At 43.3% G+C, this 21,961-nt stretch overlaps 2 protein-coding genes and 1 long non-coding RNA gene across 16 annotated transcripts in view; 2 read left to right on the top strand and 1 right to left on the bottom strand.

Moving 5' to 3' along the window:
- Positions 1-687: 687 nt before the first annotated feature.
- Positions 688-14,628, top strand: ZNF470 (zinc finger protein 470). The gene is made up of 4 exons (XM_081807745.1): positions 688-776; positions 7,415-7,541; positions 7,715-7,810; positions 10,056-14,628. The coding sequence occupies exons 1-4, from the start codon at positions 717-719 to the stop codon at positions 11,927-11,929; spliced, it is 2,157 nt and encodes a 718-aa protein (XP_081663871.1). The 5' UTR covers positions 688-716; the 3' UTR covers positions 11,930-14,628.
- A 2,290-nt stretch (positions 14,629-16,918) lies between these two features.
- Positions 16,919-17,770, bottom strand: LOC145717703 (uncharacterized). Its single transcript, XR_014141109.1, has 2 exons — positions 17,681-17,770; positions 16,919-17,385 (listed from the first exon to the last, which is right to left on the bottom strand). It is a non-coding gene; the product is annotated as an uncharacterized LOC145717703 (long non-coding RNA).
- A 55-nt stretch (positions 17,771-17,825) lies between these two features.
- Positions 17,826-21,961, top strand: part of ZNF71 (zinc finger protein 71) — an 18,242-nt gene continuing 14,106 nt past the window's right edge. For 3 of the 14 annotated variants that reach the window (XM_081807770.1, XM_081807768.1, XM_081807774.1), the window contains exon 1: positions 18,679-19,110. Coding sequence is in view for 2 of the 14 variants with exons in the window: in XM_081807765.1 (XP_081663891.1) it covers positions 19,415-19,623 (209 nt within the window). In the remaining 12 variants the exon portion in view is untranslated. The other 11 variants (XM_081807764.1, XM_081807772.1, XM_081807771.1 and 8 more) reach the window with 11 other exon arrangements.

Here is a 21,961-nt window from a genome sequence, read left to right on the forward strand (position 1 = left end):
CCGGAGCGTGAGGCTGACCTGTCCAGAGAGCCGGTGGATGGGGTCCCTGGGCCCGGAGTGTGAGGCTGACCTGTCCAGAGAGCTGGTGGATGGGGTCCCTGGGCCCGGAGCGTGAGGCTGACCTGTCCAGAGAGTCATGGGGGGAGTCCCTGGAGCCGGAGTATGAAGCTGACCTGTCCAGAGTTCCGGGGAAGGGGTTGAGATCCCCAAGGGTTGAGATCCCGAAACCCCCACTGAGCAAGTTTCTATTTTTCAAACTCTTTTTGATTGAAGAAACTTGGCTCAGAGTGGACAAGGGACTTCTTTAAAACTAAAGTTTTTCACAAAGCAAAATGGGTCTCTTGATGGTTTTTTTTTTGTTTTTTTTTTTGGTCCAGTCTCTGTAAGCCACATGGACTCTTTGTTGTAACAGAGGTAATACTTCTCTTCTGGGCGAGATGGCTTTTTCCAAATGTTAATGAATGGGTGACTTTGAGAGAGAGGGAAGTTGTGCTCAGCCTGAAAACTCAGAGCAGAGAAGAACCCCAGCTGTAAATTATAGGTGTCCCTGTGAGTGCCTGGATTGTGAGGGGATTTTGGGGTGGGAGTGGGGGAGTGAGAACAGAAGGAGCTGAAGGGAGGAAAGAGTTTCTAGGCAGTAATTATTAGAGCGACACAGCTTCTCAGTACTCCTTTCTCCTCTCCCAGCTCTGCCCTCTCAGGGTAAAGCCCTTCTAATGAGGAACCAGGAAGAGGAGGAGGTGATGGGAGTTGAACTTCTTAAAGCCTCGTCCCTGGTGAGTTACTATTCCCTCTTTCCCTTTTTTTTTTTCCTAAGATTTTTTTTATTTATTTGAGAGAGAGAGCACATGAGAAGGGGGAGGGAGGGAGAAGCAGACTCCCCGCTAAGCAGGGAGCCCGATGCAGGACTCGATCCCAAGACTCCAGGATCATGACCTGAGCCGAAGGCAGTCGTTTAACCAACTGAGCCCCCCCAGGCACCCTCCCTCTTCCCTTTTTAAAATACAGTCTTGCTTTCCAGGATTTGGTAATGTTTGTTTCCTTCTGAAGTTTGTCTGCTTCAGAGTTCACCCTGGGGCCTATTTCCTCCCTTTCTGGGGAGTGATGGGGGCCACAGAGATAGACTCAAATAACCTAGTGCCCTCTCAAGAGTTTCCTCTTCTTCCTATAGCTGTTTAGTTTTCATTTAAGAAATGACCCACTCTGGGGCGCCTGGGTGGCTCAGTTGGTTAAGCGACTGCCTTCGGCTCAGGTCATGATCCTGGAGTCCTGAGATCGAGTCCCACATCGGGCTCTCTGCTCAGCAGGGAGTCTGCTTCTCCCCCTGACCCTCCCCACTCTCATGCTCTCTCTATCTCATTCTCTCTCTCAAATAAATAAATAAAATCTTTAAAAAAGAAATGACCCACTCTGAGCTTTTCCATGTGCTGTTTTTTCATAAGTATGTGACAACACAGAAATACAGTCCTTTGAGAACATTTGAGAGCCATGATCTGCTTACTTCCTAAGTAGCCATCCTGGCTTTCATAGAGCTTATAATCTGTGGAGAAATGAAAAGGCAGCGAACATTTATTTATACAATGTGATCAGTGCTGTAGGTATAGACTAGACTTCCTCTGGAGTAGTGAGGAAGGACCATTCATAGGCCATGTGAATACCTTTGGGTGAGTTAGAAAAAGGTGTCCCTTCTTCTAGAGTGGTGAAGCTCTGTGACAGGCCACAGTCTAGCAAGAGGAAATCTGCTTTTATTTTTAGCTCCTTTTTGCCTCCTTGGTGAGAGATCCGTGAATGGCATAGAGCCTACACAGTCATACTCCGTGTTGGAGGGAGGAGGGGTTGGGAGGTGTGATTCCTGAGTTGTATCTTGAAGGAAGAGGAAGATACCTGCACGCATAGGTGAGGTGGCCGGCATTTGAGCCAGCGTATGCATGACTTGGAATCATGAGCATCTTAAAATGCCAGGTAATGTTCTATATCCTTTTTTCTTTCTAGGATGAATTCCATAATCTATTTAATCAGACCTTTGTTCCAAAGCTAAATTATCGCCAATGTTTTATTACTTAACTGAGATTATTGCAGTCATCATCTTTGTTGTTGAATTTTTGCCCTCATCACTGATTATTTTCTTGGACTAAATTCTAATTTTTCATTTCTTGTGGATTAAAGTTTCTCAAACTTTACTCCAGAACAATTTTAATATTTTTACGACCAGTAGTAGACTTAAGAACTGTAATTCATGTTCTGATTAAAGTGAACTGCTAAATGAGTGTCATCAGCAAATTTTATTGTAAGAAATTACAAAATTTGATTAATAAACTTAAAAAACTTACCAAATAAAAAGTAACAGGGTAGTAAAATTGTCTTTATTTTATATAAAAGACACAATGAGCAACTTAAAGCAAAACACCTTTTCTGAACAGATACAATGCCACAAAACATGCAGTACCAGTGGAACTTGTTTCCTAAGCATTTAAGCATTTCAGATGTAAGCAGTGTTGTTATTTGTGAGAGGAAAATATTTTGAGGGTGGCAGAGCATGGCATAAAGATTAACAACATGACTCTGGCAGCAGACTGCCTGGGTACAGTTCCTAGTATACAGTGGAGCTAGATGTATTACCTTAATTTCAGTTTCCTCAACCATAAAATGGGAATAATACCAGTAGCTCATTTATAGTACTGTTGTGAGCATTAATGAGTTCATGCATTTTAAGTATTTAGAAAAGTACCTGGCACATAATAAGCACTATATAAACATTAGCTTTGTATGCTTCTGTTTGCCTATGTGCCCGTGTAGTTCTTCATACAATATATATAATACACACATCATATACACAGTAAAACATACATGTGAAAAACCTACAATATGATGTTTGATGCACAAGGAACCCTAAACATAACGAGACTTTTTATATCCAATGGAATGTTAATTTTAAAACTAATAATAACTTACACTGAATTTGGGAGAGTCCTTGTTCTGGGTAAGATGGACTGAGCATACTTTATTACCCTGTCTTTCCCACTGAAAGTTGCTATAGAACCAGAACAGCATACATGGAGCAGCAATTTGAGGTCTCTAAAAAGTAAATAGTAGCAGGCTGATTGGGGAAGAAACCCAAAATGCGATGTGTTTACCTTTTTTCTCCCCCCTCCCAGTATCTCGTAGCATGGATTCAACAAAGCACAAAACCCAGAAGGGGGTTTTGTCATGGATAAAAAGAACTGCAGGAGAAAACCTAGTTCAGGCTCAAGAAGTAGGAAGGGGATCTAATGCTCAGAGAGGGTGGATGGAAATCTACCTTAAAAAAAAAAAAGTTCTCGGGGCACCTGGGTGGCTCAGTCGGTTGAGTGTCTGCTTTCGGCTCGGGTCATGATCCTGGGGTCCTGGGATCGAGCTCCGCATCGGGCTCCTTGCTCTGCGGGAAGCCTGCTTCCCCCTCTCCCACTCCCACTGCTTGTGTTCCTTCTCTCGCTGTTTCTCTCTGTCAAATAAATAAAATATTAAAAAAAAAAAAAAAAGGTTCTCTGGGGCACTTGGGTGGCTCAGTCGTTAAACGTCTGCCTTCGGCTCGGGTCATGATCCCATGGTCCTGGGATTGAGCCCCGCATCGGGCTCCCTGCTCCGCGGGAAGCCTGCTTCTCCCTCTCCCACTCCCCCTGCTTGTGTTCCCTCTCTCACTGTGTCTCTCTGTGTCAAATAAATAAAATCTTAAAAAAAAGTTCTCTGTTTTCTTGTGCCCTGAGACAGTAGCAGTGGGGTCTGCAGAAGTCTAAAACTCTGAAGGAGGAGAAATTTTCTCTGTAATTGAAGAAGCTGTGTTCCCCAGAGGGTGGAGTAAACTCTTACTGCCTTTTGTTTCCTGCTTCTGTTCTTTCCTTGCTTGGCCCCAGGGGTGGGTACGGTTAGGGTAGCTGCACAGTAGAGTAGAATAAATAAGCCTCAGTTATCTGGCCAGAGGACTAAAAAGGGGACCCCTAGGAAGTAGAAAACACTGGAGAGACCACAGAGAAGGAGGAGCTTTGGAAATCAACTATTTGAAGTTGTTGATGAACTCCTGGGCTCACTCTAAGTTGCTCATGCATGTGTCTGGCCCTGAAGAGCATACCATACTCCAGGAGAAGTGAACTCAGGATAGATCGCTGGCCACCGAGTAGTACACAAGTAGGACAGAGGTGAATGTCACTTCATAGGCTTTGGAAATGGAGCCTGAACAAAGCATCAACACTCTCCATATAATTTAAACAAGACATAGAGTCTCGTAACATCTTAAATGTCAAGGATACTACCTAAAATTACTCAGCTTATGGAAAACCAGGGAAATTTCAATTCACAGGGAAAAAGGTAATCACCAGATACTAACATTGATGTGACATATATGTTGGAATTATAAAGATTTTAAAGCAGCTATTATAAAAATGCTTGAGCAAGTAAACACTCCTGAAGCAAATAGATTGTCTCAGCCAAGAAATAGAAAATATCAGTAAGAAATCAAAAATATAATTACCAAAATAAGCTCACTGGATGGGCTTAGTGGCATTATGGAGATGACAGTGGAAAGAGTTAGTGAACTTGAAGGTAAATAGAAACTATCTCATCTGAACAATAGATAAAAGATTGAAGAGAGCCTCAGGGCCCTGTGGGACAATACCAAATGTTTAACATTTGTATCATTTAAGTCCCAAAAAGGAGAAAGTGAAGTGTAAAAAAAATATTTGAAGAAATAATGGCTGAAAAATTCCCAACTTTAGTGAAAGACATAAACTTGTGGATCCATGAAGCTCAGCAAACTCCAGCATGATAAACTCAAAAGAAATCCTTGCTTGGGAGCTTTATAATGACTGCTGAAAACTATAGATAGGGGGAAAACCTTGAAAGCAGCCAGAGAAAAATGATGCTTAACATATAGGGCAGCAGGGCGCCTGGGTGGCTCAGTCCATTAAGTGTCTGCCTTCAGCTCAGGTCATGATCCCAGGGTCCTGGGATCGAGCCCCACATCGGGCTCCCTGATCGGCTGGGAGCCTGCTTCTCCCTCTCCCTCTGTCCCCCCACTTGCTTGTGATCTCTCTCTTGCTCTATGTGTCAAATAAAATCTTAAAAAAAAGAAAAAACATATAGGGCAGCAGTGATTTCAGTTCTGTGGATTTTCTATCAGAAATCATGGCAGTCAGAAGGAAGTAGAACAACTTAAAAAGCACTCAGAGGAAGGAACTGTCAACCCAGCATTATATGTCAAGCAAAAATTGCCTTCAAAATTGAAGGTGAAATAGTTTCTCATATGAAGGAAAACTAAGAAAATTCATTGACAGATTTCTAAAAGAATTGCAAAAGGAAGTTCTTTAGATAGAAATTATAAGGAGGGAACTGGAACATCAGGAATGAAGAAAGTACAACAGAAATGGTAAATATATATGTGTAGATACAGTACACTGTTCTTCTGAGTTATTTAAAATATCTCCAAAGGGGGCGCCTGGGTGGCTCAGTTGTTAAGCATCTGCCTTCGCCTCAGGTCATGGTCCCAGGGTCCTGGGATCGAGCCCCGCATTGGGCTCCCTCCTCAGCGGGAAGCCTGCTTCTCCCTCTCCCACTCCTCCTGCTTGTGTTCCCTCTCTCGCCGTGTCTCTCTCTGTCAAATAAATAAAATCTTAAAAAAAAAAAAATCTCCAAAGATTGAAAGCAAAACTAGTATCTTCAGCTTACTGAACAGAACAGGATTTGAACATAGTCTGGCTTCAGAGACCATGTTTTGTTTTGTTTTGTTTTGTTTTTTTTAGATTTTATTTATTTGAGAGAGAGAGAGATAGAGATACTGAGAGAGCACAAGTGGGGAGGAGAGGGAGAAGCAGGCTCCCCACAGAGCAGGGAGCCCAATGCGGGACTCGATCCCAGGACCCTGAGATCATGACCTGAGCCGAAGGCAGACGCTTAACCAACTGAGCCACCCAGGCGCCCCAGAGACCATGTTCTTAACTACTATAGTATATTGAAATTAGGTAAAATAAAACATAAGTGAAACTTTTGTTGAAGTATTAAACCAAATATTTTCAGCTGTGCTTGGCCTCGTCCTCCTTCTATTCCTGTCCCTCCTTCATTGTTGTCTTTGGTAACAGTACTTGAGCACTTAGCCAGGTACTGTGACTGTTACATTATTTAATTCTCACAATGCAGCTGTGAAGTAGCTACCAAAATTATTCCCATTTTTTTGTGTGGGGAAACTGAGGCATGTGCAGTTATTAACTTTGCCAAGATCACCTAGCTAGTCAGTGCCAGAGCCTGAATTCTTTGGAATAATCTGAGCTTTTTCTCTGGTTTTATTTACAACTGGTGTTTATTCAAAACTCATTCTTAAATGTTGATATAAGTGAAATCACAAAGTAAGAAATGGAAAATCTGCCAGCAACCACAAAATGGATGACTGGTATCTTTTCCTGGTTAGGAAATTCAGCCCATATAACAAAACAGGTTGTGCTCATCTCGTATGATCTCTTCTGGTACTTCTCAGCAGATTAGAAAAAAACCAACTTTCCAAATGTGTTTTCCTAATGCAAATATATTTTTATGTGACAAGGAAAAAGTATTGCTAGTCATTTTTTTTTCTTTCATTTTTTAGACGTACCTCTTAACATCTCAGAATACTAGGATTTCTTAAAATATATTGTGGAGGTTGAAATCATGTTCATCAGGTCAGCATCCTTCCTTGAAACTTTCCCCCACAGTCCCAAAGGAGTTAAAGAAAAGTGGTCTAGCTCCTAACATAGATAAAATATAGTTGACCTTTGAACAACATGGGGGTTGGAGGCTTTGATCCCCGCATAGTTGGAAATCCACATATAACTTTGTTCCCCCCAAACATAACGAATAGCCTACTGTTAACTAGAAGCCTTACTGATTAAAATATAAACAGTTGAGTAACACATATTTCATATGCTATGTGTATTTTATGTTATATTCTTACAATAAAGTGAGCTAGAGAAAAGAATTTGTTAAAGTCATACGGAAGAGAAAATACGCTTACAATACTGTACTTATTTACTGAAAAAAATTCACATGTAAGTGGACTTGTGAAGTTCAAACCTGTGTTGTTTAAGGGTCAACTGCAATTTAGTACTTGATATTCTGTCTTCAGTCAACATTTTTTCTTAGAATATCTTCTCACCACTATAAAATTGCAAATGTTTGAAGAGCAGAGAGTGTCTCTCATATTTTTTCTTTTTCCTAATATGTATGATATAACTAGGCAGAAAAGTTGTCCAGTAGCTAACTGTATGAGCTGGATGATTTATACCCTGGTGTAATTACTTATGCACAGTGTTGGGGTTTTTTTCCCCCCATAGTGTGAATAGCATAGCCCTTTACCCCTAAAGCCAGCTAAGTAATGGCATGAAGATTTAGCAAGATTATTTTTGTGTCATTTCAGGATTCAGTGACTTTCACAGATGTGGCCATAGACTTCTCCCAAGACGAATGGGAATGGCTGAATCTTGCTCAAAGGACTTTGTATAAGAAAGTGATGCTAGAGAACTACAGGAACCTGCTTTCATTGGGTAAGAGTATCTTCCTCCTCCCCATTTTGGAGTCTTTTCACCTCAGTAGTCTTTTTTATGCCTTTATCAGCATTTCCCTACAATATCCCTTTTCTCTCAATACCATTTGGATTGGGTCATAGCTCTGCAATATCCACAACCTAGCCAATTTTCTTATCTTTTCTTATATGCAGGTCTTTGCATTTCTAAACCAGATGTGATTGCCTTATTGGAGCAAGGTAAAGAGCCTTGGATGATGAAAGGAGAGATGACAGGAGGCCTCTGTCCAGGTAAGTGCAGATTAACTAGAGTTGGGGAAACTATTCTCAAGATGTTTCTTCTCTGAAAAAAAAAAAAAAGATGTTCCTTCTCTGATACTTGTTGGAAAACACCTCTCAAAATCCGTCTCAAATTGCAACTTTTTGTTCTAACACTATATTTTATTTTATTTTATTTTTTAAAGATTTTATTTATTTATTTGAGACAGAGAGAATGAGAGAGAGAGAGAGCACATGAGAGGGGGGAGGGTCAGAGGGAGAAGCAGGCTCCCCGCCGAGCAGGGAGCCCGATGTGGGACTCGATCCCGGGACTCCAGGATCATGACCTGAGCCGAAGGCAGTCGCTTAACCAACTGAGCCACCCAGGCGCCCTAACACTATATTTTAAATAGATATTCGCCACTGGTGTGACATGCCATTTTTACCTTTTCTAATTTCCTGCAGATAACCACAATCTGTTTGTGAACTCTGTTATCTTCTATGAAGTTTACCTAGTTCTCAAGTACCATGTATAATCATCTCTGATGTTCAATATTTCTGAATTCTTCAGATAAATTTATGTTTAGTTTTTTGAATGGTTTAAATATTTTCTTTAAAATGTGAGCTTATCAGGTTAACAATTATTATAGTTATGCTCTTCCCTTTGCTTTTAATTATTTTTGTCTTTAGTGTTTGTTTTGTTACTGATTTTTGCTTTGTTGTTTATGTCTGGGTTTTTTTTCCCCTTCATACCATCTCAGTCCTTGAATTGAAAAGGTTTTTAGTCCTACAAGTTGTTAACAACCCTTATGTCTTGATATATTTTTAAATCTGTATTTTAAAATTCATCCACTTGGGGCACCTGGGTGGCTCAGTCGGTTAAGCATCTGCCTTTGGCTCAGGTCATGATCTCAGGGTTCTGACATCAAGCCCCGCATCAGGCTCTCTGCTCAGCAGGGAGTCTCCTTCTCCCTCTCACTCTTCCTCCATGTTCTGTCTCAAATAAAATAAAATGCATCCATTCAAAACATCATTTGATTCTCATATAAAAGATGAATAAATTAGGTAACTAACATTACTTCCTTTCTCTTTGTTCATCATCTCCCCACTTTTGTTGTACTCATTGGGATTTTTGGCCCAGTTTATTTTTTTTAATTAATTTATTTTTTCCCTGCCTTGCTTGAAAGCTGTTTTTTTTTGGTAGGAAAGCTAGATAAGAGTTTATAGATTATATATTACAGTGGAATCAGCCTCAAGTGAGATGGCTACAGTTTATTCTGTAGCTTGTAGTATGGATTTTTCCTGCTTCCAGTTCTCATAGGTTCAAGAAGAGGATGTTGGTAGGTCACTTATAGCCCTAATGGTGTACATTAGTAAATAAGAAATAAGAAAAAATATAAATAAGCATCCAACTCAAGATATTAGAAAAAGAACAAAAAGAGTCTAAGGAAAACTAAAATAAGTTATGTATAGTGACTTACACTGCTGGAGATAAAAATAGGAATAAATGAACTAGAAAATAGTAGATTTAATGAGAATCAAATTGGTGCTTTTTTAGAAAACCAATAAAATATATAAACTGTCAAATATATAAACAAATGAGAGAAAACAAAAGAAATAATAGTAAGCAGTGATGCATAAGTATTTAAAAAGAATCATATATAAAAAAAGAATATGAATCTATTTTCCTCAATTTTCTGTAAATAATTTGAAAACCTGGATGAGATGGGTAATGTTTTAGGAGAATATAAATTACTGCAACTGACACCAGAAGAGATAGAAAATTTAAACAGACTGGTTACCATTGAAGAAATGTAGAAAGTTATCTTAGAACTGCCTCCCCCGAGAACAGAAGCAACAACGCCAAATAGTTCCACAAATAAGTTCTGTAAAACCCGTAAGGAAAAATATCATCAACATTGTTTAAAATGTTCCATGACAGAAAATAAAAAAGAGAAATTTAAAAAATTGTGTTTATGAAGACAACATAACACTTGATGCCAAAATCTTACTGAAATAGCATCAAAAAAGGAAAATACAAATTTCAATTATGAATATTGGTACATAATTTTAAATAAAAAGTCATATTGAAATAATACACCAGAGGCCAGGAGGGTTTATTCCAAAAATGCAAAGATAGTTGCATTGCCTGACTTTATATAACTATTTTCAAAGATCTCTGTGGTCTTCAATAACTGATTCACATGGTTTCACTTTGGAAGTTTCCATTCTTCTAGCCTTAAGTAAAGGAGACATTTGCTTTCTTAATATTTTTCAGACTTGGAATATACTTGGATGACCAAGGAATTATCTCCAAACCAGGGCATTTATGAAGAAAAATTATCCCAGGCAATGATAATGGAAAGACTTCCAAGCTATGACCTTAAATGTTCCACATTAGGGGTAAACTGGAAATGTGAAGACCTGTTTACGAGGGAGCTGGTAAGTCAGAAGACATACTTTAGTCAAGAGACAGTCACTCATATAGATACCCTTATTGAGAAAAGAGACCACTTTAACAAATCTGGGACAATTTTTCATCTGAAAAGATTATCTTATCTAAAGCAGGTATTTCCCATCGAAGAGAGAATATATAATTTTGACACAGATAAGAAAAGTTTAAAAACACATTCATTTGTTAAAAAACACAAGCAAGTCTATGGAGAAAAGAAACTTTTGAAATGTAATGACTGTGAGAAAACTTTCAGCAAAATCTCAACCCTTACTCTTCATCAAAGAATTCATACCGGAGAGAAACCCTATGAATGTATTGAATGTGGGAAAGCCTTTAGTCAGAGTGCCCACCTTGCTCAACATCAGAGAATACATACTGGAGAAAAACCGTTTGAATGTACTGAATGTGGGAAAGCCTTCAGTCAGAATGCTCATCTTATTCAACATCAGAGAGTTCATACTGGAGAAAAACCTTATCAATGTAAGCAGTGTAATAAAGCCTTCAGCCAGCTTGCACATCTTGCTCAACATCAGAGAGTTCATACTGGAGAGAAACCCTATGAATGTATTGAATGTGGGAAGGCTTTTAGTGATTGTTCATCCCTAGCTCATCATCGAAGGATTCACACTGGAAAAAGACCATATGAATGTACTGACTGTGGGAAAGCTTTCAGGCAGAATGCTTCTCTTATACGCCATCGGAGGTATTATCATACTGGAGAGAAACCGTTTGATTGTATTGATTGTGGGAAGGCTTTCACTGATCACATAGGCCTTATTCAGCATAAGAGAATTCATACTGGAGAGAGACCTTACAAATGTAATGTGTGTGGGAAGGCTTTTAGCCATGGCTCGTCCCTGACTGTACATCAGAGAATTCATACAGGAGAGAAACCTTATGAGTGTAGTATCTGTGAGAAAGCCTTTAGCCATCGTGGCTCACTTACTCTTCATCAAAGAGTTCATACTGGAGAGAAACCCTATGAATGTAAAGAATGTGGGAAAGCGTTTCGGCAGAGCACACACCTTGCTCATCATCAGAGAATTCATACTGGAGAGAAACCTTATGAATGTAAGGAATGCAGCAAAACTTTCAGCCAAAATGCACACCTTGCACAACATCAAAAAATACACACTGGAGAGAAACCTTATGAATGTAAGGAATGTGGTAAGGCCTTCAGTCAAATTGCACACCTTGTTCAACACCAGAGAGTTCATACTGGTGAGAAGCCTTATGAATGTATTGAATGTGGGAAGGCCTTTAGTGATGGTTCCTATCTTGTTCAACATCAGAGACTCCACACTGGCAAAAGACCATATGTGTGTCTTGAATGTGGAAAGGCATTCAGACAGAGAGCATCCCTGATTTGTCACCAGAGATGTCATACAGGCGAGAAACCTTATGAATGTAATGTTTGTGGGAAAGCCTTTAGCCATCGTAAATCCCTTACTCTACATCAAAGAATTCATACAGGAGAAAAACCTTATGAGTGTAAGGAATGTAGCAAAGCCTTCAGCCAGATTGCCCATCTTACACTTCATAAGAGAATTCATACTGGAGAAAGGCCCTATGAATGTAAGGAATGTGGGAAAGCCTTCAGGCAGAGTGTACATCTTGCTCATCATCAGCGAATTCATACTGGAGAGTCATCCTCAATTATTCCCTCCTCCTCACCCCCATTCCACCAAGTCCTCTAGATTCAGTCTTCTAAATGCCTCTAGGATCTGTCCACTTTTGTCCAGTGTATGTCCCATCATCATAGTCCAAGATGAACCCATCTCGTTTTTATTCTTACCATAGTGTTAACCATTATCCCTCTTGCTCCCCTCAAGTGCATTTTTAACACTGTAGCCAGCTTAACCTTTTAAAAATAAAAATCTATTTTACTTTCCCATTTAAAACATTTATCTTTAAGAATATGTTAGATAGTCCATTTAAAGGGCTTAGCACACAACCCTTGACATATAATTAGTGCCATTAAGGTAAAGGTTTCCTTGCTGTCATGTTCAGCTGCCTGTAAAATCTAGTAGGTTAAGACTAAGAAACCTGTACATTTTAGAGAGGACAAAGGACTCTTCTGCTTCCCCAGGAGGTAGAAAAATGAACACATTCAGAACTGAAAGATTCTGTGATGAACAAGGTCACGTGTTGGCTTACCACGCCCTGTGTATGACTAAATACAAGGACTTGTAGCATTGCTGATGAGGGACTCTCACTTTGCCTGGTGCTTAGAAGTTAGAATAAGCCACTTAGAACAAAGGCATTTGGTAGAATGTAGGATTAGCCAGATACTAAGAACAAACTAAAGTCAGCAAGCTAGAAAACTTGAGTAGATTAATAGCCATGAAATAACCAGAAAAAGGTAGTTTAACACTTTCACCTGTAGGAAAGCACAGACAATTCCTGTGATGTTTGAATTCTTCTAGAGCATAAAATAAATACAGTAAAGCTGCCCATCTTACTCTATGAAACTGACAAGACTGGTACCAAAACAAAAACATATGCTGCAGTTAGCTTATGAATGTAGATCTTAAAACTTAAACTCACTTTTTAAATATTAAAAAGTAGAGTAAATGGAAAGCTAGACCTGTCTTTGTATAGAAAGAGTCTGGCAAAGATATTCCTCACTGTGTTAAATATGTAAATTTATCGATAGTCCAATAAAAATACCAATATATTTTTAAGTTGATGAGCTGATTCTGACCATCTGTAGAATATAGAATTGTGGTATAGTAAGGAATGTAGTACTCACTCACTTAACATTAACTGAGCATTTACTAACGTGCCAGGCCGTGTTTTTAGGTGCTGGGGATACAGCAGAGTGCAAATATGCAAGTTTTTGCCCCTACAGACCTAGTGGGGGAAGACAAAGTTGAAATACATACTATGTGATAAGTATGCAATATGTACCACGATGAGAACTCACTGAAAGAGGGAGCTAGGGAGTGATGGCAAGGAGTGCCTTACTATTCCCAGAACATATGGGCATTAGAAGCAGGGAACTGTCAGATACAGCGGGCATAATGAGAATAGTCATTTTAGTCCTAAGGTAGATAATTATGCTTTCAGTGTTGCAGGAAGAGAGAACTGAGTGTTTAAGAAGGATCATGAGAGTTCTCTTCACTCTTTATCAATAGTGACTTTGGGTCTGGTGGAGGGTTTTTTGTTTATGTTTTTTTGTAACAGCCTTACTGAGATATAATTCACATACCATACAATTCACCCACTTAAAGTATACAATTCAGTGACTTAGTATGTTCAGATTTGTGCAACCATTACTACGTTTCATTACCTAAAAAAGAATACCCCCACCCGTGGAGGAGTACTCTTACTTGGAGCACACAGTGCTTTTGGGGTTCTCTCTTGACTGTTACCTGTGACAGCAAAGTAGGCCATGTGAGGGGATCTCTTATCCAGAGGGCATGAGTGCTAGAAAATGAAGCTTTGGGGCTTTCTTTACTTTGGGATAGAGAGGAGGGGATGGGTCGTCCTATTAGACTCCCCTTACGTATGATAAAAAGGATTTTTCATTGCGGTGGGGGGAAGATGGATTAATCAAGTGGTGTTGGGACACTTAGCTCTATGGAAAGACAGGACTATACCTTCTACACTAATGAAGCTCTGAAAGATCAAAGATCTAAGTACAATATTAAAGTACAAGAAAAACAATATAACTTTGAGGCAGACCTTCTTAAGTATTACCCATAACCCAGGAGCTGACATTAAGATAACATTTATGTGTGGAAAATATCAAAGTCAAATATACAAATATGAGATTGAAAGAAAATGTTTGCAAACCAACATAACAAAGGATAATAATCCCTGATATTCAAAGCATTATTACAAATAAATAGTAACACCGGGAATTCAGTAGAAAAAATGGACACAGCTAATGGCCAGTTCAAAGAAGATGAAAAAACAGCTAATGGAAATGACCCAGTATCACTAGTAATCAAGGAAATGCAAAATAAAGTGATGTTAATCTACTTTTTTCCCCCAATGATTTTAAATCATAGAAAAGTGATTATATCTAGTGACTGTGTCAAAAACAAGACAATTCCACTGTCGGTTATATAAATTTATGTGTGTATATACCGTTTGAATCATTATTCTTCAAAAACCAAAGTGTACAAAGGTAGGTAAATGTATAATGGCAAAAATTATTTTTAATGGTGAACTCAACTCTATTAGAAACTATTAGGGTACTGGGTAAATGGGTAAGTTAATTATGGTATATGCATTCAATAGAATTACATGCAGCTGTTGAAAAAAGAAGTATAAATGTGTATATAGCCATAGAAGGATAGTTGTATTACACTAAATGAAAAACATTTTCAGTCTGTGTTCTAATATAAACTCATAGTTGTAATATCAAAAATAAAACTTAAAATATGTATTTTTCTGTTTTTCTCTGCCCTGTTTTCCATGCCTCCTCCCTTTGAGTACACCATCTCTTCTTTTCCTTTGAGCAGCTGACATACTATACTATATGGCTTTGATGGTCTTGGCTAATCAGATTCTCTCTGGAGTTTGAGAGGCAGTTGGGTCTGTATCATCCAATGGCAGCTCCCTAAAGGGATGACACTGGTGTTCTCATGGCTGAGATCTTTGGGGTCACTCTAGTTTTTGTGCTTTCTAAGGCTGTAATTCCTCGAACTACCTGCCATTCTTCCAGTACTTCATTTTTTACCTACATTGCTCATTTGCTTGCAGTTAAAGAAGCTTAACCAATACAGAGTTTGGTATGAAGATTAGGTGATAGGCCATAGAATCTTTGGAAAATTTGAGGTATTAGGAATTGGTTTTTAGGTGAGATGGAGCAAGTAAGACTCCCGTTTCTTTTCTAGCCTAAGAAAGTGAGAGCTCATGGTGTGCCCTGGGTAAACATAGAAGTAAATTATTATTTGTAGTCACCTGAAATGAGTAGAGGTCAGGATCCTGGATTATGGCAGCTTAAAGAGAAAGAGGAATGCTAAGTCCAAAGAGTGTATATGATGCTGATGGGGTCTTTGGAAAGTGACTAGGTCATGAGGGCAGAGTCCTCATGAATGGGATGCCACCCCAGCTCATGGAGTAGAGGGGGCCACACCCCATCCTTGTGTCCTCCTGAAAACCAACTCCACACCTGGCGTGTGCACTGAGAGCCTGTAATATTGGTAATGCTGTCTGACAGTAGGTCCTCTCTCTCTCTCTACCTGAAAGTAGGATGTCCCCTATCTGGCATCTCTGATGCTCAGGGCATCCCCCAAAAGACAAATTGGCTCTGATCTCCTCCTGCATTTTTGGGGCTGGGTCATTTGTGGATTATTCAAATAAAAATGAACCCCATCATGGAACCAGTACTCGTGAGTTAGGAATGCATAAGACATCCTAAGGTATGGGCAGAGGTGCAGGGCACCTGGACCCACAGACCTGCCTGAGCATCACCAAAGTCCCACCTGCTGGCTGGTATGGATCCTGATCAGGGGCTCTGGAAGAAACAGAGGCTCAGCCTGCAGCCCCCACAGTTCCTCCCAGGCTACCCTCTCCTGGATCCATTTACCCTTCACACACACACACAAAGACAGCAGCAGCAGTGGTATTTCTGCATTGAAGGAACCAGGTACCTGCCTTGGTACCATCTGGTTCCCAGAGCTTCTCCTTCAGGGAAGAGGAAAGGCAGAGAGTGTTAGCCCCCAGCTGTTAGCCTTTGGGTGAGGTCGGGATGGTGACTGTGCCCAGAAGAGGAACTTCAGACCCTCAGGGCCTTAGGGCTTGGTCAGCTCTGGAAGAGCCTCTAGTCAGACCACCTCCCTAGGTGCCTTAGTTTGGGAGGGCTGTCATAATGAAATGCCACAAACTGGGTGACTTAACTACAGAAATGTGTTTTCTTATAGTTCTATAAAATTGAGGTGTGGGCAGGGTAGGTTTCTTCTGAGGCTTCTCTCCTTGGCTTGTAGATGGCCACCTTCTCTCTGTGTCTTCATGTGGTCATCCCTCTGTGCTGTCTGTGCCCTAACCTCTTCTTATCTCGTAAATTGCTGGTAGGGGTGTAAGATGGCACAGCTATTCTGGGAAACAGTGTGGCAGTTTGTTTAAATAAGAAAAAACCAAAAATACAAATACCGTGTGACCTAGAAATTGGATCCCTGGGCATTTATCACAGAGAAATAGAGATTTATGTTCACACAAGACCTGTCATAAGGAAACAACAGTGAAAGGGCAGTCTATGGAATGGGAGAATATTTGCAAACCAAATATCTGATAAGGGTTAATATCCAAAATATTACCACAATGAAAAGAAAAAAAACACAAAAAACATCTGGAATAGCCCCAAAGTGGAAACATCCCAGATGTGATACCCAAATTGTGGTATGTCAATACCATGAAATAGAATTTGGTAATAAAGTAATAAACTGATAGGTATAACAACTTGGATAAATCTCGAGAATTATGCTGAATGGGAAATAAAAAGCCTATTGTATAACATTTTTGAAAAAATTATGGATGCAGAGAACAGATTATCGATGGGGTTACGGAAGGATGAGGTCTGGAGGAAAAATGGGTGTGGTTATGAAAGAGCCATATGGAGGAACCTAGCGGTGATGGAAATATTCTGTATCTTGGCAACATCTACATCAATATCCTAATTCTGATATTGCAAGATGTCATTGTTGGGGACAACCAGATGAAGGATACAGGGGATCTTTCTGTATGGTTTCCATTTTATTTTTTGCAACTGCACGTGAATCTACATTTATCTCAAAATAAAATATCCAGTTAAGAAATCATGAGTCACCACCTAAGATTATCTAGCTGATTTTTATATTTCTGTGGTCATTCATTCAGCAAATGCTTTTGTACCTGGATTCCAGGTTTATGGGGTAAGAGGGTCCCAGCCAGGAGACCTGGTTCCTCCCCCAGCAGCCCCACTTGGCTCTTGTGTCTGCATCGCTCTCCTCACGTGGAAAGTAGCTTGGTTGCGAGGACCGAATTGAGTTCATAAGTCATAAAATGCCAAGTACAGAAGCCGGCACAGAGGAAGCATCGTAAGAAGGGTCAATATTTTCTCTTACTGTGGTCAGTTGCTTCTTTGCTTGAGGGCAGATCAGCGTGAACATCGGGTTCTAGAAAGCTCTCCGGAATTGTCCCTCAGTGTGGTCCTTAGGCCGGGCTGCAGGATGGCACAGAGGAGTTCCTCTGCCTCTACCCAGGACCCCTCCTTTTCTGGAATTTTCCCTGCCAACTTCTTTCCTGCCCCCTCTCTTCCTCTCCCGTCTTCCTCCTCAACGCTGCTTTGCTTTCTCCTCCTTCCCTGTTCCTTCTCCCACCTCCCCCTCCTTTCCCCCCCTTCCCAGGCCTCCCCTCTCCGGCCTTCCCCTCCCTGACCCTTCGCCCCGCTCTCTCTCCCTCCTCCCTCTCCCCCTCGCTCTCGCCCCGCCCTCTCCCTCACTCCTCCCCACACACACCCCGCCTCCTTGGTAGCGGTGCGGCTGGGACCTCCGGGAGATGGAAGGGCGCGATCGGGTCTCGGGTGAGCTCGGCTCCGCTCGGCTCCGCTCGGCTCCGCTCGGCTCCGCTCGGCTCCGCTCGGCGGGAGGCCCGAACGGAGGCGCGGCGCGCGGGCCTCTGGGTAGTGTAGTCCGTCCGACGGCGCAGGCGCAGTGCGGCCGGGCGGGCCCAGCGGGCGCGGGTCATTGTCCTGGCGGAGCTGCGCGGTGAGTCCGGCTGCGGGCGGGCGGGGCCGGGCGGGGCGGGGCGGGGCGGAAGGAGGGGGAGGGGCGGGGCCCCTCCCTCCGCTCCCCCTGCGCGCGCCGACCCTCGCCCGGGGCAGGGGGCGTGCGGACTGCGGGCGGGGAGGGGCAGGGGAGGGCTGGAGGGCTGTGGAGAGGGGGCTCCGGTGGGAGAGGAGGCGGATCGGTGTCCCTGACCGCGTGTGCGCCGGCCCTGCCATCGTGCCCGTGTGTAAGTCAGAGTGAGTCGGGGCGGCCCCTGCGCGCCTGCCTGTGCGGTGTGTCTGGGTGCGCACCTGCGTCCGGTCCTGGCCTGTCCACGTGTGTGCGCGCGTGTCCCCGACGGTGCCGCCCGGCCGCACCTGCGTCCGCTCCTGGCCTCTGGGTCTGTGTCTCTGGGGGTGAGGCGTGTCTCTCCGAGGCCCACCCCTGTCGGCGTGCCCACCTGTGTCTGTCTTTGGCCCCTGCTGGGTGGGTGTGAGTGCGTCTGGGTGTGCCCCTCCCAAAAGCATGTGTGGAGGACCGGGTTTGGCTGGACAGGTGGGCCTGGCCTGGGGCCCCCAGAGTCCCCAGCTCCTCCCAGGCCCTCCCAGACTTGCCTGGCCCGTAGAAGGCCCTGGAGGGCCTGGGAGCCTGAGGGCCAGGAAGTGTGTGGGTGACAGCATTTGGGGCTGGGGGGGTGCTCCTTCTTTTCCCGCCTCCTCTCACAGGGCCTTCTTAAGGGGAGTCCTGACCCCTATCCCGCCCTGACCGGGGGTTTATTTGCTCAGGGACTGTGTATTGGGCACTCAGAGTGCTGTTCTGGGCACTTTGCTGGGATTGCCTCGTTTAGAGGCCTTCCAGGAACTCTGAGGAGGGAAGCCCTCATCACCCCCATTTTACGGATGAGGAAGCTGAGCACAGAGACTAAGTCACCCAGCTCTATACCCAGGCATCCGGGCTCCAGAGCCCCCACGCTTAGCTACCAGACAAATGGGAAATTCTTTTTTCCTTTCAACTCATCTGAGACCAAGTTCCAGGATCTTCCCCCTTGGGATTCTCCGCTAGAAACAATGGAAGGAAGGAAATACCAGAAAGCTCAGAGGAAGAGGAGGAAGGAGGGAGCCACTGGTTTTGCAGCAGCACAGATCTCGGGCCACGCTGGGTTCAACAGCCACCAGCCCTGTGTATGTGTCACTTTACAGGGCCACTGTGAGTTCATGGGCTCCTTTTAAAAAAAAAATTTTTTTTAAATTACAGTTTGTGATTCCACTGCTGTAAGGACACATATAATCTGGGTTGGATTACATTCACCTTTTTTGATATTAGGGGTCCTCGGCTCACCGTGCCTCGTGGGTGAGCTGGCTCTGGTTCTGTCCACGTCCAGCCAGAGGAGCCAGTGTTGCTGACCTCACAGTGCAGGGCTAGGAGTCAGAGGCCGCCAGTCCAGAACGAGTAACATTTAAAAAGTTAAATCTTTTTTCAAACATTATGACAGTAATAGAAATTATTGCATCCAGGGAAACAAAAGAATACGAAGGAAGACAACGAATAACGCCTCCTTCTCATTCCCACTTTGTCCCCTCAAGGCACCACCTGGTGTCCCATCATTCCATGGCCTTCCCCAGGCTCAGAAATGCTGCACGGAAACACGCCCCACCGTGTGCTGATTTGTCTTTACGCAGAGAGGTTAAAGTTAGGTATAAAACTCTCGTCTAACTTGTGTTTCTCACTTAGTGACATTACAGATGTGAGTAGATGCAGAACTAACTCCTCCTTTGTAGAGATGACCTGATCCTTCATAATACGGCCTCTCTCTTACTGATGGGTACTTACTGTTTCCAGGACTTTTTGTTGGTTGGTTGGTTGGCCTTTTGCCTCTAGGAATTGTGTTACGATAAACGTCTTTTTCTATGTTACAACCTTTTGCGCAGAGCTTTTATTGCTATGGGCAGAGTCTCAGACAGGGTTCTGGGTTATGGGGTCCGTATATTTCCAGCTCACTTTCTGGAAAGGTGAGAGACTCCTATTTCTTCACCTGTGTGTGAGAGGGCCCATTTCTTTGTGTCTTTGCCAACACTAGAAGTTTGCTTATCTGTTCGTTCCCTCTGTGTTCGGGAGCCTCCTGTGTGCTGTACATTGTCCAAGATGCCAGAGACGCTGTGCAGAAATGATCATCTCTGCTTCCCGGGGGGTTGCATTCTGGTGGAAGGAAGACAGATGAGGAACTTGAGAACACCTCTTTAAAAAGACCATTGTCGACGATCATGTGTGCTATAGGGAGATGGTGGAAGGGGTGGGGGTTGCCACTTGAGCTCAGGGGCCTGGGAGTGGGGACTTACTTCCCCAAGGAGGTGACTCTTAAGCTGACTGGGAGATGGAGCTAGCCATGGGAAGAGCATCCCTGAAAAGGGAGCACCAGATGTGAAGGCCAGTGCGCCTGGGGCCAAGTGTTGGAGGGGACAGCGGAGTGGAAGGGGGATGGCCAGCAGGGGCAGACCATAAGGGCCACGTGGGCAGCTGGGAAGACTGGATGATTTCTAATGCCGAGGGAAGCCATAGGAGGATTTTAAGCTGGAGGACATTTTTACTGAGGGCTTGCTGCAGGCCAGACGTGGTGCTGTGGAGTCTGTGGACAGGAAGTGGTAGACCCCAGCCCACGCCTTTGTGAGCAACACTGGGGCTTCTTAGCCTCCACGCTATTGGCAGTCTTTGCTGTGGGGGCCGTCTTGTGCAGTGTAGGATATTGAGCAGCATGCTTGGTCTGCGCCCTCCAAATGCCCATAGCAGCACGCTCCCCCAAGCTGTGGCACCTACTAATGTCTCCAGACGTCAAATGTCTCCTGGGGCCAAAATCACCCCCTAGGGGAGAACTGGGGTTCTAAAGGCTTCTGCCCACCTGTCCTTTATGTGTGAGTTAAAATCGCAACTTTTTGCTTGTAAAAGTGGGGGGCCCTTTGGCCTCAAAAAGACCTTTCTTTGTCTTCATGGTTCTTACACTTTAAGAAACTCGTTTGGAGGGGCGCCTGGTGGCTCAGTCGTTAGGCGTCTGCCTTTGGCTCAGGTCATGATCCCGGGGTCCTGGGATCGAGTCCCGCATCGGGCTCCCTGCTCCGCGGGAAGCCTGCTTCTCCCTCTCCCACTCCCCCTGCCTGTGTTCCCTCTCTCGCTGTGTCTCTCTCTCTGTCAAATAAATAAATAAAATCTTTAAAAAAAAAAAAAAAAAGAATTTGTGCTAATCTATGCTGCCTGTTCAGTATTTTACTTTGTCTTTTATTTAAACTGGCTCACTGATTTTTAAAATTATTTATTTTACTTAAATCAACTTAGCTTTTTTTTTTTTTTAAAGATTTTATTTATTTTAGAGAGAGTGCAAGCACAAGTGGGAGGGGCAGAGGGAGAGGGCAATAGTGTCTTAAGCAGACTCCACGCTGAGTGCGGAGCCGGACGTGGGGCTCAATCCCAGGATCCCTGAGATTTCAACCTGAGCCAAGACCAAGAGTTGTATCTCTACCAGCTGCGCCACCCAGGTGCCCCTAAATCAACCTAGGGGCGCCTGGGTGGCTCAGTCATTAAGCGTCTGCCTTCGGCTCAGGTCATGGTCCCAGGGTCCTGGGATCGAGCCCCGCATCGGGCTCCCCGCTCCGCGGGAGGCCTGCTTCTCCCTCTCCTACTCCCCTTGCTTGTGTTCCCTCTCTCTCTGTCAAATAAATAAAATCTTTAAAAAAAAAAAAAAGGGCATTCTGTGTGACTGCCATAAATAGGAGTGGGGCACTGCTGTAAGAAAGGAGACACTTTAGAACAAAGCTGACTGTATCTCGCTCTTCGGAACATACACGACCAACGACAGTAATAACAGCTGCTATGTGTTGAGCTCTTCCTGTGTGCTATAAGGCCCCAAGTTCCTTCTGTGTATCTGTTAGCTGAGCCCCACGGTTACCCCCAGGAGGTGTGGGGGATCGCCTGCAGGGGTGGGGAGTGGGGACTCAGACCAGCACTTGGACCTGGGGAGGGGGTCTGAGCAGGGTGGCTGGGAGA

The sequence above is a fragment of the Leptonychotes weddellii genome, chromosome 16 (genome assembly GCF_054177405.1).
Source record: "Leptonychotes weddellii isolate Sample4059 chromosome 16, ASM5417740v2, whole genome shotgun sequence".
NCBI classification, from domain to species: domain Eukaryota; kingdom Metazoa; phylum Chordata; class Mammalia; order Carnivora; family Phocidae; genus Leptonychotes; species Leptonychotes weddellii.

What these genes read in the sequence shown, in the direction of transcription:
- ZNF470 (XM_081807745.1), top strand. Translation starts at nt 717, where the DNA reads ATGAGGAACCAGGAAGAGGAGGAGGTGATGGGAGTTGAACTTCTTAAA. An exon ending in TTCTTAAAGCCTCGTCCCTG is followed by an intron (nt 777 to 7,414) that starts GTGAGTTACTAT and finishes GTGTCATTTCAG; the next exon opens with GATTCAGTGACTTTCACAGA. An exon ending in GACAGGAGGCCTCTGTCCAG is followed by an intron (nt 7,811 to 10,055) that starts GTAAGTGCAGAT and finishes AATATTTTTCAG; the next exon opens with ACTTGGAATATACTTGGATG.